At 50.5% G+C, this 14,680-nt stretch overlaps 1 protein-coding gene across 1 annotated transcript in view; it reads right to left on the bottom strand.

The window, feature by feature from the left end:
• The window catches only part of Itsn1 (intersectin 1), a 173,021-nt gene that overhangs the window by 15,000 nt on the left and 143,341 nt on the right, over positions 1–14,680 (bottom strand). The window contains exons 29-31 of the mRNA XM_050164745.1: positions 8,624–8,745; positions 7,609–7,715; positions 4,104–4,287 (exon numbers count right to left, since the gene is read on the bottom strand). Coding sequence (XP_050020702.1) covers positions 4,104–4,287; positions 7,609–7,715; positions 8,624–8,745 — 413 coding nt within the window. The remainder of the gene's footprint in view (positions 1–4,103; positions 4,288–7,608; positions 7,716–8,623; positions 8,746–14,680) is intronic.

Below are 14,680 nucleotides of genomic sequence, written 5' to 3'. Positions count from 1 at the left end.
AAAAAAAAAAAAAAAAAAAAGATCTGTCACTCTTATTGGTTTAATAAAATGCTGATTGCCCAGTTGCCAGGCAGGAAGTATAGGTGGGGCAACCAGACTAAGAGAATTCTGGGAAGAGGAAAGGCAGAGAGACTCAGTCACCAGCTGGACAGAGGAAGCAAGATGAGAATGCCTCACTGAGAAAAGGTACCAAGTGACACTGCTAAACGTGGACAAGAATAATATGTTAATTTAAGTTGTAAGAACTAGTTAATAATAAGTCTGAGCTAATAAGCCAAACAGTTTATAATTAATGTAAGCCTCTGTGTGTTTTCTGAGAGGCAGCAGAACTGGGCAGGACAGAAACTTCTGTCTACAAATGGTACCCAATGTAAGGCACAAACACACAACCCTGAGATTAAGAGTCTCATGCTCTACTAACTGAGCTAGTGAAGCCAGTCACCAAAGCGGCATCTTTAATCCTAGCCATATTGCTTAGCAGATTAAAGACTCATGTGTTCAGAAAAAGATAGAGATATACAGTAAAGACAGATTCAGATAAAAAAAAACCCTCTAAACGGTTTACAGTGTGTTTAAAAATATACATAGACTTTGAAGAGAGAAGAAAGGGGATAGAGAAAGTCCTTAAAAATTAAAAAAAAAAGAAATAGCCCACAGAGGTGCATGCCTTTAATCCCAGCACTAGAGAGAAATATAAAACAGGAGAATTCATATTTCACACACAGTCTCATTCTGAGGATTCCTGGAAGCAGGATCACCATTTCAGACTAAGGGAGAGGTAAGAGCCAGTGGCTGGTTATTCTGCCTTTCTGACCTCCAGGGTGAACCCCAATATCTGTCTCTTGGTTTTTATTAATCACGCTACAGGTTGGAGTAGGTTTGGTCTTGTTGGAGGAAGTATGTCAGTGTGGTGTGGTGTGCTTTAACGTCTCATATACACTCAAACCACACCTAGTAAGACAGACCACTTCCTGTTGCCTTCAGGTCAAGATGCAGGACTTTCAGCTCCTTCTCCAGCACCATGTCTGCTTGTACACCATCATGTCCCACCACGATGATAATGGACTAATCCTCTGAAAATGTAAACCACCCCAATTAAATGCTTTCCTTTATAGGAGTTGCTGTAGTCATGGTGTCTCTCCACAGCAACAGAAACCCTAACTAAGACAGATGGAGACTCTCAGATGCGGGCTCTCCACACCCTGCCTCCAGACTCAGTATACCTTCCCTGGGAGGAGAGTCTAGCTTCAGAATTTCTTCCAGATATCTGAAAACCTTGATGACACCCCAGGGGCCCAAAAGAGTCAAAAGACTATCCAATGAGAGTAAAAACCCCACTGAGTGCTAGGGGAACCAGAAAGACATATAATTGTCTCATTTCAGATGTATCTAATTCCTGAGCAGGTTTCAGTGAGTTCTGGGCCGGGCCAGATGGTAAAGCCAAGACCCGAGGACTACCACTCCAGTCTGGGGTGGGCCCCGCCACGTGTCTTCACCTCTTGGTGTCTTTCCTCTTACCACTTTATTTAAAAAAAAAAAAAGCATTTATTTATTATTTATATGTGTGCACATGTGTGTCCTTGTGCATTTATGTGTGCCTGTGTATGTGTGTATATATGTGTACATGTGTATAGGTGCACATATATGTCCCTGTGTGTTTATGTGTCTATGTGTGCCTGTGTATGTGTGTGTTTATGTGTACATGTGTATAGGTGCACATGTGTGTCCATGTGTGTTTATGTGTGCCTGCGTATGTGTGTATATATGTGTACATATGTATAGGTGCACATGTGTGCCCCTGTGTGTTTATGTGTGCCTGCGTATGTTTGTATATATGTGTACATGTATATAGGTGCACATGTATCCCTGTGTGTTTATGTGTCTGTGTGTGCCTGTGTATATGTGTACATGTGTGTTTATGTGTGCCTGTGTATGTGTGTGCATGTGTGCACATATGTGTAGGTGGGTGCACACAGAGGTCAGAGGGTGACTTTGAGAGCTGGCTCTTGCCTATCTTTTTGTAGGTTCTGGGGCCGGCACTTGTGTCTTCACGCTTGAGCTGCAACTGCTTTACCCTGGATCGCCTTCCCAGACGCCCAGCCTCCCGCCACTCCTGCTAACTCTGCCAACCTCTCCAGCGGACAACAGTCCTTCTACCACCAAAAGGAGTACCTCGCCTGCCGCGATAAAGATGTCTGGGGTTCAGTGTAATTAATGCCTTAGGCGCAGACATCTGGCGGCCTGGCACCATCAGTCTCAGGGCCTGGTGTCAGTTTGTGGTCGCCATCATTCTGGAAACATAGGAGGCAAAACTCCCATCAAGCGAGCAACAACAGTGAGGACTGGAGGGGAGGGGCAGCAACCCTGCCTGGGCTGCCATCAGCCTGCCCTGAGTTAGCAGGGATGGATGCATCCTGCCCATGGCTGGGAGCTGAGCTCTTGGCTGACGTTACAGCAGCCTGTGGTGCTAGCATCCTGGCATCTTCATCTCAACCTTGTCTCACTTCTTAATCTTCTTCCCCGCCGTGGCTGTCCTCAGAGTGCCTCATTCTCTGGCTAGCATAGCAAAGCACTCGACGCAGAGAAACACCAGAGCAGAGGACACTGCGTACGGAGGAGGTTCTGATGAAGATCCACAGTGATACCCATCCCTGTGATGATTCAGGGAGCATGAGCTCCGAGGTGAGGGTGACCCCACCCCCTGACACAAAAAGCTGGGCACAAAGACGTGCTGCTCCTTCTGCAAAAAGATACTTGTTTCCGGGAAGTCGCTAATTCTTCCTGTTTTCTTTCTTTCTCCCGAGAGAGGCCAACGCTGCTTAAGGGCCTCTGTGACGAGCCACACCAAGTGCCAGGGCTGATAGCCTAGCGCAGAGACCTCTAACAGCCTTGGCATCAGCTCTGCAAATGTGCCCTGGTGGATGTGGCCCTCTAGACTACTAGCCCTACAGCAGGGCTGTGTGAGTCCCATGGGCTGGCCAGAGTGCAAGTGCTGTGGGATCCTGTATACTGTGAATATGCGCTGCTCTCACTGGTTGATAAATAAAACTGCTTTGACCTATAGCAAGGCAGAATAGAGCCAGGTGGAACATCCAAGCAGAGGTGCAGGAGAAGAAGGATGGAGTCTAGGAGACACCATCCAGCAGCCCAAGCAATAACATGCCAGCAGGCCAGTAAGGTGACAACCATGTGGCAATTCGTGGATGAATAGAAATGGGTGAATTTAAATGTAAGAGCTAGTTAGTAATAAGCCTGAGCCATTGGGCCAAACATTTAATATTAAGCCTCTGAGCGGTTATTTGAAAACTAGTGGGCAGGAGAGAAACCTCCGATTCACCCAAGCCCATGATTTCCGATGGAAAGGAGTGGTGATGGCTGAGCTTGACATATCTGAGGAAAGGGGCCCTCCGCTGAGGAACTGTCTCCATCAGATTGGCCTATGGGAACATTTTTAAATTGCTAATTGATGTAGAAGGGCTCGGTGCACTCTGGACAGCACAACCCCTCAGTAGGTGGGCCTGGGCTGTTTAAAAAAGGTAGCTAGATATGAGCCTGAGAGCAAGCCAGGAAGCTTCGGCTTCTGACTCCAGATCCTTGCTGTGAACTCCTGCCTGGCTCCCCATAATGACAGACCATTACCTGTAAACCAAAACAACTCTTCCGTTCCTTCCCCTTTGGTCGGAGTGTTTTATCCCCGCAACAGGAAGCAAACCAAACTGGGACCAAGGTGCTATGGGGACCCTGAGTATTCCCTCTGAGTCGGAAGGCAGAGGCTAGGAATACTGATGCTACCTGAAGGGGGCCCCTGTCTGCATGAGACCAGAAAATGACATGAGGGAACTAGACATGCCTCTTAAAAATACCATGACCACCCTGAAGCTATTTCAGAGCTTTCAAGCCCAAGGATGACTTCTCCTGACTGATGACTCACCTCCCTTGGGTGTGAACCACACCTGCAAGTTCAGTGCCCCCCCCACGACTTCCACCCATCCCCAGTGGCCTTTGGTGGAAAGCTGCTTGCGGACTTTTGATGAACCCCTTACACATCAGGATGGCACTCTGGAGAGGGTCCCCAAGTCTCCCAAAGGCCCCGACTCCCTTACTTTGACGAACTCCTTGAAGTCGGGGGCCTCGTCGGTCTTCTGCTGGATGAGGGCAGCCCCATTGAGCTGGCAGCTGCAGAACCGGATGTAGGGCTGCATGTGCGGCAGCTGGGCACTCAGGATGTCGCCGATCATCTTCACTGGCATCTTCTCTCCGGACATCTTCTTACGGACTCTCAGTGCTCTGCACGGAAACATGGCAGGTGAGCTGCCCACCCTCGCACCGCCTGACACACCCCACACCTCCAGGCTGCAGAGATACAGAATGAGCAGGAGGGACGCCGACCCGAGAGCCACTAATGCATCTATTTGGGAGACAAGGGACAGAGAAGGACATGAGCTTAGTACGGTGGAGAGGGTCGCTTGGGCGGTTTTCTTCAGCATGATGGCTGTTATATTTTCTTCTTTCTTTAACTCAGAGAGGACCCCTGTGTTGTTGCCCCCCCCCCCGCATTATCTATGGTGAACGCCCCAGGCTAGTACAGTCTGAGCACAGAGCCCATTTCTGGGACCCTAATCTTCTGAGGGAAGTGACGTCACCATCAGAAAGAGAGACAAACTTTCAAATCCGTGGCCACAATCTCAGTGTGTTTCTCAAAGTTTCCCAAAGTTAGATAAAAATGATCACATGAAGTATTTCTCCTGTCCATGGCTTCACTGATGTGTCTGATTTAAAGCTGACCAGATAAATAATCATGAAAAAACAAACTCAGTTTCCACCCTGAAAGCTGGGAGCAGCTGCTAAGGGACAAGGGAGCATCCATTCCTGGGACTACCTGCTGCATGTAGCATTCAGGGCCACGGCAGCCAGGACGGAGCGTCCTTCCTTCCATCTCTAAAGTGTGCAGTCTTACCACATGGAAGATGCGCAACTTCCACACGGCGAGGGTGGTAAGACCCTGCTGGGACCAGACCACGCGTGAGACTGCGTGTTCAACCGCCCTGACGACGACACGAGGGTGGGTGAGGGGTGGATGGAACAGTATAGTATTCCTCTGAATTCTTGTGACTACTTTCATGGTCACAGTGGCGAAACCGTGAGGTGTGGGCAAGGCTCCGCAATTCCAAGGAGGCTCCACCATCCATGTCTCCAGCTTTAAAAACTGCAGACCATCTGCTTTCTTTATCCCTCATTTTTTTTTTTCTTCAGCTAAAGAAATTTTCCTCGTCTGAGGAAAACCAAGGAAGGAAACTTGGGACAACAGGTCACAGAAGCAACCAGCAGTTTCCCTTCTGGTGCAGGCTCCCGCGGGGCAGGTAGGCAGTGGCCGCTGGGCATCAGGAGAGCAGCAGCCTGGGATCCTCGGGATGGCCTGAGGACTCTTCCACTGGAGGGATGTGGGGAGTGTCCCAGAAGAACTTTGCTCCAGCATTAGCCACTGGTAATTTTGGAGGCTGAGAAACGAATGACCACATCAAAACTTGCTAAGATCCCCTCTGAGCCTTGTTTCCTGGAAAGCAGCTTTTCTGGGAGGGTGATACAGGGGTTTCCCTCTCTTTCTCCTCCTTAATGATGGGGGAAGATGAGAAAGGGTGGGTCTCGGCGGGGCCAAGCTCAGCCGCTCAGGGTCACTATCTCAAGGATGTCGTCCCTGGGATCTGATAGAATCGAGTTGTCTAACCAGGAAGTCAGCTTGAAATCATAGCCTGGCTTACCGCTACTAGGTTCAGCTGAGAGTCTCTTCCTAGAATGTTCTGCATGGGTCAGAGGTGAAGTAGAGGGTGAGCCAGTGAGTCAGCTGTGGCAACCACAGTCCTGAGAGTGCTGAGACCTCATAGAAAGAGCCGTGTGTGAGAGGCCTTGATCTGCAGTGGGGAGCGGTCAGCTAAGAACGTCCAAGTTACAAAGCAGTCACCAGTGGCCGACGATACATCAGTGGCTCCAGCTAATGTTCATACACTGGGTGGACAGTGACGGTCAGAGTCCCGGCGTCTGTCAAGGCACTGAACACATTCCTTCCAGGCCAGTCATTATTGTAGGTCACGGGGTCCAAGGTCAGATAAGACTGTTGGTCACTCTTCTCCCCAGGTACCAGTACACAGAATCTTCTAGCACTAGGAAGCTAGCCAGTCTTACAGGTATACCTTGATTTCTCTGCCCTGTGACTCGGGTGTGTGTTGTCGTCAGTGGTGGGGTCTTATCATCAGATTCTGGGGGACGACCATGCTGGCAGGTTTTATATCAGCTTGACGCAGGCTGAAGGCGTCCAGAGGGGGGAAACCTCAATTAAGAAAATGCCTCTGCAACGTCTGGCTGGAGGCAAGCCTGCAGGCCATTTTCTTAATAAGTGATTGATTAGGGAAGGCCCAGCTCACTGTGGTTAACGACATCCCTGGGCTGGTGTTCCTGGACTCTGGTTTCCTGACTTCCCACATGACCTCTCCTTTATTATTGGCCACGAGGCCTTCACCTAAAGGCTGCTGTGCTAAATAAACATTTTTCTTTATTTATGGAGAGGATAAACTCAGGCTTTTGTTGTGCTGCCATTTTACAGATGCGGACACAGAGGCCAAGAGATTAACCGTAAAGCCACTCAACCAAAGGCGTAGAGCCAGAGAACAGCAGTGAGAAGGGAGCCCAAGAGTGGGCCACCCCACCTATGCACAGAGAGCTTCCGCAGTGTGAGCGTAGGCACAGAGGGAGCAGACACCACGCTTCTTCCTTCATGCTCGCTTCTACAGACCCAGGAACCTGCAGTTACCTCTCGGGTACACAGGGACTGGGCTTGGGACATGGCAGCTTCCCGGTGACCTGAGCATAGAGGTCAGGAATGAACAGGGGCATCTGAAGTCTCTCTGCGGTGCTCCCAGCTGCCATGTCCTCTCCCTGGGGACCAGAACTTAATCTGCTCTCTCGTGTAGGGCCTTGTGATATAGATCTGGGGTTCTGATGGTTTTGATTTTGCTTTTAAAGAAAATTGGGGGAATCTTTATTGTCTAATTCAATCCTCTAAGTATGTAGATGGGGAAACTGAGGCCCAAAGAGGCGAGGTCTAGACCCAGGTCCCTTAGCTCTGGCCCTGCAGCAGCCTCTGCAGACCACACAGGTATAAAGTATGACTGGCCTCAGGAAGCTTCAGGAACCTCCTGAGATCCTTCTTGGGTTTGGTGGGGTCCCATTCCACGTGTTCCCTCTGCAGCCCAGAGCCTCACAAGACAATCCCTGCTTCCCAGGCCTGAGGCTAGGTCCTGGCGCTAGGACTGCTCCACCCTCAAGGATGGAGCCAACCAACAGCCGGAAGCCACGACTGTCCCAGCTAAGGAAATTCTGCCGCTCTCGGCAGGGCAGGAACCTGTACGCACGCGCAGTTCACGCACCACTGTGAGGCCCCCATAGTGGATTTCCAGGAGGGATGAGAGCACAGGAGGGTGAGGGCACTTTGAGAGGCAATGAGCTGGGCTGGGGTGGGGGCAGAAAGAGGCACAGGGCGGCATGTGTGAGGGACAGACGTACGACACAGAGTTGCTGGTGCACACGCCAGGGAGGTGAGAGGGAAATGCTTACTTCAGCAGTTTGATATTACACATGATCAGCTCCTTCCAGTTAACAAAAATCATAGCAACCTCTTTTTCTGTCAGCAGCTCAGACTCCATCAGGGGTTTCTGAAAGACCTACAGGCGTAGAAAAGGAAGCCGTTCAGAAAGCAAACAGTTAGTTCAACACACACACACACACATGCACGCACACATGCACACATGAACACACGCACACACACGCGTGCTCACTCAGCTTCATTTAGCACGCACAAGGGAGAGGACTCAGAGACTGCACCTTCTCCTGAGAGGACAAGTGTTTGACAAGGGGAGCCCAGGAGAATCTCTGAGGAGACTTGATTCCGCCAATAGGAAGCTAGGAGGTTAGTGGACCAGCATGCATGCGGGTAGGGCTACCTCACCCGTTCACCGGGAGGACATGGGAGTCTGAGGATGCCTGTGGAGATGTGTGGACAAGCCATGGGCATTGTTAGGAAGCACAGAGCTTGAAGCAGGTGGTATTGAGAGGACGATGTCAGCCTCTTCTAGGCTCTGGATGGGTGGGCTGATAACTCATAGCTAACCACAGATCTCTGTGGGACTCCATGTGGTTGAGCCCCTTGCCCACAAGGCAGTCCTTAGCAGCTGGGGCAGAGAGTCCTCTGAAAGTTCTTGGGTCCCAGGCCAGCAGTCTCATGGAGCCATGGGAGAACATACCTTCCTGCTCAGCCACACTGGCAGATTTTCTCAGGAGTTTATGGGGGCACGAAAATAACTCATGAGACTTCTAGCTAGCCTCTGTGCTCAGGAGCCAACATTGAGGGTCAGGGATGTCATATGACTTGATGACATCAATCAATTGGTGGCCAAGCTGCAACTTCTCTGACTGGAGCCAAGAGTCCCCTGTCACAAACCACACCCGCTCTTCCATTAGTTTGGGACCTGTGTGCTCCTAGCGTTGGCCCTGGGTCTCTCCCACCTCTTTCCCAGCCCCCACTGCAGGGCCACCCCCAGCTACCCCCAGCTTTCCAGGGGGCTGCTGGTACCTCCGTGACCAACTGCAGGTCATTCACGTAGTTCTCCTCTGTGACAATGAGTTCATGGATGTAGCCTTGTCGTTTCCTCTCAGTCGGGGTCAGCATGTCTAAGAGGTGTAAGTCTGAGCACCCTGGAAGACACAACCATTTAAGAGAACTGAGTGAAAGGCTGGGAAACCCTACAGCTCCACAGAGGTCCCTGGGACTGCGGCCGGTGGGTGTCACGGCCTCATCAGCTCCGGGTTGCGTGTTGAGCTGTAGACACCTGAGTAACACGGGCAGAGATTTCCGCAGGTCATGGTCAAGTCTAGCAGCGAAGGAGAAAAATGCAGCAGTTTTCAGGAGGAGCCGTCCCACCCACTGACTTCAGACTTTCTGCCCCCGGACTGTAAGAGGGAGAAATTCCACTCGTCTCAAGCCTCCCAGTTTGTGGTCACACACATGGGATGCACACTCACGCTCCATCAGAACCATGGAAAGGGTTAAACGACCTGCTAACCCCCCAGCCAAGGCTTCCACGCCAGGGACTGTGCCAGGAGCTTGGGCGCTGACCCCTGCTTTGAGCGGCTCTCTAAAGTTTCAGAGTCTGTTTCGGGCACAGAAAAGGAAACCAAAGCTCAGAGAGGTCCTTCCCCTCCGCAGTGATAAGGAGCCGGGTCCAAGCCCTTCCGGGTGGGTCCAGAGGCTGTGTGCGCTAAGACCCCCATTGTCCACACCAAGCTGAAGGAGGGCACGCCGTTATCCCGAGGTCGGCTTTTGGAGGCTGCGGTAACTGTGCCGAGGCTCCTGGTGAACATCAGGACCAGGTAGTTGCATCCAGACAGGACCAGGAGACTCTCCCTCGAGGCAAGGTCTCAGTAGTGTAACGTGGAAGGCGAGCAGCAAGCCTCAGGCACGTTGGAAAGCCCTGCCAGCTGGGGCCAGTTCCCAGGACAGTCCCACCCTGCCTTTGCAGAGGCCAAGGCTGCCCCGAGACAGGCCAGCCCTCAACTGTGTTCGCTCAGCTTGTTATTTGGAGTTCTGTTCACATGGGGCCTTTGTATCGGTACTGCCCATTCCGGGCCTCGGCAGCACCCACTCTCAGTAGTGAGCGGGGCCCACCTTTTTATACATGAAAATGTGCCCACACATCATATACTTCTTTTTATTAGACTGTCTTTATTTAATCACAGAACTTGAATTGGTAAAATACATACTCCGAGAACTGGGGATGGTGGGGGGGGGGGTGCGTGGGTGGGGCTGAGTCCCCCTTTCATTTCCCATCCTTCCTACCACTTGCCGCAAGGGGGCGCGATAGAACACTGTGCATTCCTCGCTTGGAAACCAGCCGCGCGTGATCCCTCCACCACCAACCACCCTGGCAGAACCTGGAAATAAATGACCAGAACTTTGCCAAATAGACTCTCTGGGGGAGCGGACCAGGGCACTTTGATTTAATAAGCCCTCTAGTGAGTCTTCAGGTTTGAGGAGGCTGCTAGGGATTACCAAGGGCTCCTCGGAGATTCCAACTCCCGGCAGGGGGTTTATTTAGGCTTCAGGACTGACAGAGTCTACATGTAGATGCTGGAAGTTTCTGTGAATAGAACCACCCGTCTGGAAAGTGTTATGATGAACTTCGTGGTGAACTGTTTTTCTGCGCCAGACATTACCTCTTAGGGTTATAGTCCTTGATTCTCCTCCCTCCCCTGGCCAATCGCCCTTTCTGCCTGCTGTAGTTTCTCATCGGGACAGAAGAGCAGGACAGCCAAAGGTGGTGCCAGGAAACCAGCAGGTGGAAGCTATCATTACAGAGACACTTTCCACGCCTTTCCATCCTGGACTTTACCCAACCGCTGTGGGCGGCCGAGCTGGACCTCAGAGTGGCAAGGTGAGTGTGACTCTGCACTTAGGCCTCCTGCTAACCACCCCTGTGACTCAGCTCTTCTGCCTGCCTGGGGTGCTGCTGTCTTCTGGAAATGTCAGTATTAGCAAAGCTTCCCAGTGAGTGTCCCCAGCAGCTGGGTGAGCCCTGGATTGTTGGAAGCAGAGAGACTCCTCTTCCCCTAGGTTTCTCTGCTCTATAACTTTTCTTGGGGGAATCACCTAGGGAACATTTCCAGTCCCTGTCCTGTCTTTGCCCACTGTCCTAAGAGTGAATCCAAGGGCCCAGGACTCAGGCCATTTCTTGTTCCATGGCTGAGTAGTACATTTGGGGCTGGGCCTCTCTTGCATGCAGCCTCCTGGTGCTTCCAGGGCCTTGCTGTCCACAGGGCTGTTGGAATTCTCGCATACACCATGGTTTAAGTTCACTCGGCACTGTACCAAAGTGTCTGCAGCACAGACATCAGCAGTGGCCAGACAAAGTCCCACAAATGTCCCTTTAGATCACAGTTCCCTTGGTGAAATCTCATGGGCGCTCTGGGCTTGTACCCAGCAAACCACTACGTACCACGTGAAACACACACACACACACACACTTTGCACACAATTTTATTGAGTTCAAAAGCCTGTTTTGCAAACTGTTCTTGGTCGTGCATGCCTTTAATCCCAGCATTTAGAGAGCACAGGAAGATGAATTCCTGGATAGCCAGGACTACCTAGTGAGACCCTGTCTCAACAACAAAACAAAATAAACACACACACACACACACACACAAAGGAAAAAAAGCCTGTCTGTGCCCATCATTCCTTCATTTGGCAATTTTGTGATCTCTACCCTGACTTTGGGACCAGCTATGCTGCATGCCGGGAATTCAGGATGAAAGCAAGGTGCTTATTTTCCAGACCTTGCAGATCCAATGGTTCAGTGCTGTTTCCTACTCCAGTGAAGAATTCCTCAATCATGGTAATGCCCCCTAGGCTGAAGCTGAAGGTGGTATTACTGTTCCTCCCCCTTCCCAGGTAGTGCCGGACCCCCAGGTTGAAAGTGGTACCGCCCCCCCCCCCGCCCCAGGCTGAAGGTGGTACTACCCACCCCCAGGCTGCAGGTAGTACTGCTCCACCGAACTAATACCACCCTCCTAGCACACCAGGTCAGGTTACTATGTTCCACCCAGAAGCCTGAGTGTATTCTTGTTCAAACAAGAAAGCAATGGTTGGCATTTGGCAGGCTGGCCCAGGACTAACTAAATGTACTAAAACACAGGACAGAGAATACACATCACTTGCCAGGAGATCCCACCGAGAAACGCCAACGACTTTCTACAACAAGGAAGTACCATGACCAGAAGACAAAAATATGACCAAGAAACCAAAATGAGGTCCTGCTGGGAGAAATGCCTGCTTCTTTTGCATTCTGGAAGCTCCTCTGGGCATAAGTTTGGGAGAAGAGTGGAAGGTGCAGGGACGCCTGGCTTAGTGCCAGCTCTGAGTACCCTTGGGGGCTGTTGTCCACCTTGCTCTGGAAGGCCAGCCTCAGATCTACACATCTACAGCATCCAAGCCGGAACTGAGCACCTGGGGATGCTGGTGTTGCTGGGCTGTTACCTCCACTGTCCCACTCCATACAAGTCTAACTCCAGCCTTCCTGGAGATGTGGAATGGGCACGCTGGCCTCTGGACCCAGAACACAATCAACAGCAAAGTATTTGGGAGGAGGTTTCTCTCTACACCATGCAGCAACCACACTGACTTTAGATGGATTTTCGGTCACTAAACTGACCCATGGGATACTGGGAAGGTTGAATTCCAGACCCAGAGAACCATGAAAGACTTGAAAAAGGAATTTTAAACCCAAAAATACCCTCCCTTTGAAAACTTAATATTTAGAAAAACAAGGGGTTTAAAAACCTTCATTATGCAAAGCCAGGCTAGTGGAAAAGCCATTTCAAATTAAAACTTTTCTTTGGGGGGTAGAGGGTGTGGTCTTCTCTCCCTTGGGTACCAAGATACACACAGTTTGTTGAATCCTGGCTGAGGGAAAGATTAGGGGTGAAAGTATAGTGAATGATTTTCTATGGCCATCCAGTAGGGATGAAGGGTGTCTCAAAACCAAAACTGGTTCACAGCTGAAATAATATTGCAAAAACTCCAAGCAGTTAAAAAACAGCCTTCATTAAACCCACAGGAAATTCCTAATGTAGGCTCCAAGTTTATACTGTTTTCTTATAACACTTATAAAAGGGACAGGGCTGTGACATCGAAGGCCCAGAGACTGGGACCCACATGGGTCCAAGGGGGATATGATGACCATCACTCCTGTGACCAGTGGGACTGAGATCCTTTCTTTTACAGCCAATACACATGCTCACAGATCTTGTGGAATTTCAAAGGATACAGAAGTACTTAGCACAAAAAAAAAAAAAGGAAGACCCTCCCTCCTCTCTTCAGTACAGTTTTGAAACCCAAATTAGCTCCCACAGCGGGCTAAACATTGAGCTAAGGAAATAAACAGACCTTATTTCTGTTATGAAGGAGCCAAGAAATATAGTAATAAGCTGGCCAAGAAATATTTATTAAGTTCCCAGGAAGTTGAAGGGGCACAGAGGTAAGCAGATACCATCCTTGTCCTCAGGGAAACTCAGGAGTTTAGGGGAGACTCCACAGGAAATGTAAATTAAAAATAGTACTTGTAAGAGTGGGACACGGTCCCATTGGTGAAGTGTTTGCCTTGCTCAGATCTGGGTTCGATCCTTAGAACATATAGTAAAAAAACCAGGCATGGTGGTTTGTACTGAAATCCCAGTACTGGGGGAGGGGGTGGAGCACAGAAATGGGCAGATTCATGGGGTTCACTGGCCAATCAGCCTGACTTAGCACATGACAAGCCCTGGGTGTCCCTAAGATACAGTATCTCAAAACCCAAGTTGGCAAGCTCCTGAGGAACAATACTTGAGGTTGACTGCTGGGCGTCACACGTTCATGCATTCACACTCACACACAAGAACAGGCCAGCCAACAGCGCTGTAAAAACAGCGAGGGAAACACAGACACCTGTGGAAGTAGAGAAGGCCATGCGTGGCATAGGGGTAGCCATACCAGAACAGAACTGGAGACACAATGAGGAGAGGCCAGGAGAGTGATGGGGAGGCCCCCATGATGGTGTTCATCTCAAGGGAAAGACAGCACCGTGTGTCTGGAGATATTCAGCCCGGATGCCCTTGCTAAGTAGGTCTGTCAGTCACATGTGTGACTTGGATGCCTGAGCTCCTGCCTGTACTGCAGGAGTCGCTAGAGTGGGCTCTGCCAGGCTTCAGTCTCTTGCCATTTGAGCGACACCTTTCCCGTCCCCACCAGGCTGCACTTGATCCTCCTAGGATAATTGATTCTTTTATGAACCACTCAGTGTCCCAGGCAGAGTGGCAGGTGGGGTGGCTTGTCCTGTAAGAAAAGCAGATGAAGCCCTTTCTGCGGTCTCTGGTTTTGTCTCTGCACCACAGCTGCTGTGGGAATCCTCCCTGTCCGCAGTGAACCTTCCTGCAGCATCTGTGCTTGGAGCTGAGGTCAGTGGTGAGCGAGGCGTCTGGGTCCTTGTCTTCTGGAGGCCCAGGCAGTCTAGACTGGCCTCTGCCCTTGTTGACACACAGAAGCCTCTAGAAGGGCAGGCTGTGAGCTGTCATCAGTCCCCAGGACAGGAGAGTTTCAGATTCTCAGGATTCGATTTTGATATTGATAAGAGAGTAGGAGCTAGTGAGAGGCCTGTAGTGAGGGGTTGAAGATGCCACCAATGGCATCAAAAATCCCTGTGCACTGAGCCCAGGTATCCCTATTTTAGGGAACGCACTAAGTTGTGTAGCTGGGTCCCTCTGGGCATGTCCATTCAGCCTCCTCACTTGGTTACAAACCCAGAAACTAAAAAAAAAAAAAAAAAAAAAAAAAAAAAAAAAAAAAAAATTACATATTCTCCAAATCAGCTCCATCGTCTTCCAAGGAGGGCCATCTGGTCTACCTGGCTTGCCAAGTAGTTTGATGAGCACGGAGAAGTAGTAGAAATGGAATTCCTTCCAGAGAGAGTCCACCTCCCCCTCTGCAGTGGCTAGGAATGTGCTTAGCAGCAGGTCACGCTGGCTTTCTGTCTGATGCTGGACTCCTGGCACAGGCACCACAGCCCTTTATAGTCTGCACGTTCCCTTCTCAGCTGTGTCCGTG

The sequence above is a fragment of the Alexandromys fortis genome, unplaced genomic scaffold (assembly GCF_014885135.2).
Source record: "Alexandromys fortis isolate MF-2015 unplaced genomic scaffold, M_Fortis_MF-2015_v1.1 scaffold_162, whole genome shotgun sequence".
In the NCBI taxonomy this organism is placed as follows: domain Eukaryota; kingdom Metazoa; phylum Chordata; class Mammalia; order Rodentia; family Cricetidae; genus Alexandromys; species Alexandromys fortis.
The sequence above is the reverse complement of the archived record's forward strand: the minus strand, read 5'-3'. Positions and strand labels throughout refer to the sequence as shown.